At 31.2% G+C, this 2175-nt stretch overlaps 1 protein-coding gene across 1 annotated transcript; it reads left to right on the top strand.

Moving 5' to 3' along the window:
• The first annotated feature begins 807 nt into the window (after positions 1–807).
• LOC133200422 (uncharacterized) lies at positions 808–1962 on the top strand. Its single transcript, XM_061336223.1, has 2 exons — positions 808–1367; positions 1452–1962. The coding sequence occupies exons 1-2, from the start codon at positions 1320–1322 to the stop codon at positions 1944–1946; spliced, it is 543 nt and encodes a 180-aa protein (XP_061192207.1). The 5' UTR covers positions 808–1319; the 3' UTR covers positions 1947–1962.
• The last annotated feature ends 213 nt before the right edge of the window (positions 1963–2175 follow it).

Below are 2175 nucleotides of genomic sequence, written 5' to 3'. Positions count from 1 at the left end.
TTTTTTTCGTTACCAAAAAAATCGGAGAAAAATAAAGCGAAATCTATGGATTAAAATGATCAGACGAGAAAAGACATGGACCCCAAACAAATATACTCGAATATGCTCATTACATTTCGACAGTGAGTGTGACATACCAACGCTTTTTCCTTACAACAATTTTAAAGAGTCATCTAAGAAAAGGTTTGCACAATCATCAAATCTTTTTACAATTGAAAGTAATCTGACATAACTATCGATCATGATCGATCTTGTGATTTCAAATGATTATCCTACTTGAAAGGTTTTGTAAACATATACTGTAGTATGCTACTTATGCGCAATAAAATTATTGCCTGACATAAAAATCAATCTATTATTTTAAATGTTAAGTAAAAATAAAAAAAAATCCTTTTGTATTCATGCATGCAAGTACATGTTTACATGGAAATATAAAAAAATGCAAGGTCCATTCTTACATGTGTATATAAATGTATTTAATTTAGTATAATTTATATTACAGAACAACTTGTAACTCCAGTAACACAGACCAGCCTGTAAATGATGGGTTTGAACCACTGAGGGAACATTGTGAAGTATCTACAGAAACCTCAGCTGAGTTCTGCATGTATGAAGATAACTCAATCCCATATGTTGTTGGTGAAGTAGAGCTTTCTGATGCAAAGTCTAATGGTACAAATTTATTCTGATCAGACAAAAGACATCAAAATATTTAATTCTTATATACTATTTGAATTAAACTTAATACAGTGAAAAATAATTATGTAAGTTTATATATTTTTTAGTTTTAATCAGTGGAAAGAAGTTTGAAGATACTGAAAGAAGTCCTCCTTCATCTGATCACTCCTACATAGCAGCACCTCAGGGCCTACCTAATGTCGCAGACATGTCTATGCAGACAGAACTGACCATGAACGACATTACAAAGTTGAGTGAGGAGAACAAACATCTGAAAGCAAAATTAGCTGATAAATCATCACTTTTAAGAGATGCTTTTGTTGAAAACATAACAAAAAATGATGCAAATGTTAGATCATATACTGGTTTACCATCTCTTGCCCTGCTATTAGGAATATTCAACATACTTGTTTCCAAATGCTCTTAAGTATTGGTCCGGCCAAGTAAGTGCCAAAGAAAAAGGTTACCAGAAAACCCCCAGACACAAGAAACCTGGTCCGACAAGAAAACTGTCTCTTTTTCATGAATTCATATTGACACTTGTTCGTTTACGCTTAGGAATTTATGAATTTTGCCTTTCAGATGTGTTTGGAATATCAAAATCTAGAGTTTCACAAATTTTCATAACATGGATTACTTTCATGTTAAATGTTTTTGGGTATCTAATAAGGTGGCCAACTAGAAATCAGGTCAGAAAATATATGCCAATGTCTTTCAGAAAAAATTATCCAAACACACGTGCAGTTAAAGATTGCACAGAGTTTTTCTTTCAGCGTCCTCGATCACCTACTGCTCAGGCAGCTACATACAGCAGTTACAAATCTAAGAATACAGGTAAATGTCTACTAGCTATATCCCCTTCAGGAACTTTTATATTTGTATCAAAGGTTTATGGTGGCAATGTATCAGACAGATTTATTTCACATGATTCTGGATTTTTAGATTTTGTTGAGGAAGATGACGATATCATGGCTGATCGTGGGTTTACAATTAGAGATTTGATAACAAATAAAAAAGCTACACTAAACATTCCCCCCTTTACTAGAAAGTGTGCTTGGGGAAAAAAGAAACTGTTAAATGTAATTGAAATAAAACAAACCAGAAAAATTGCCAAGCTTAGAATTCATGTAGAAAGAGCCATCCAGAGACTAAAATTATTCAGACTTGTTGGAAATATTATTCCATGGTCTTTAAAACCAATAATGAATCAGATGATAAAAGTTGCAGCATTTTTATGCAACTTAATGCCACCATTAGTTAGAAGGTAATTGAATTTCCAAAAAAAAAAAAAAAAAAAAAATTAAGAAAATGCACTACATGTTTAAAATAATTTTTCTTGGTTAATTTTTGATAATTACAAAAATATAACTTGCTGGAAATTTGTCAGGTTGATAATCAATACAACTCGTATATATAGTTGTTCATGTTGTATATTTATTAATATTTTATTCTAGTATTTTTAATGTGAAAATTATTAATACAATATGTATTTCAAGT

Source organism: Saccostrea echinata, unplaced genomic scaffold, assembly GCF_033153115.1.
Source record: "Saccostrea echinata isolate AGI-Se365-2 ecotype Australia unplaced genomic scaffold, CSIRO_AGI_Sech_v1 ptg000039l, whole genome shotgun sequence".
Taxonomy (NCBI): domain Eukaryota; kingdom Metazoa; phylum Mollusca; class Bivalvia; order Ostreida; family Ostreidae; genus Saccostrea; species Saccostrea echinata.
The sequence above is the reverse complement of the archived record's forward strand: the minus strand, read 5'-3'. Positions and strand labels throughout refer to the sequence as shown.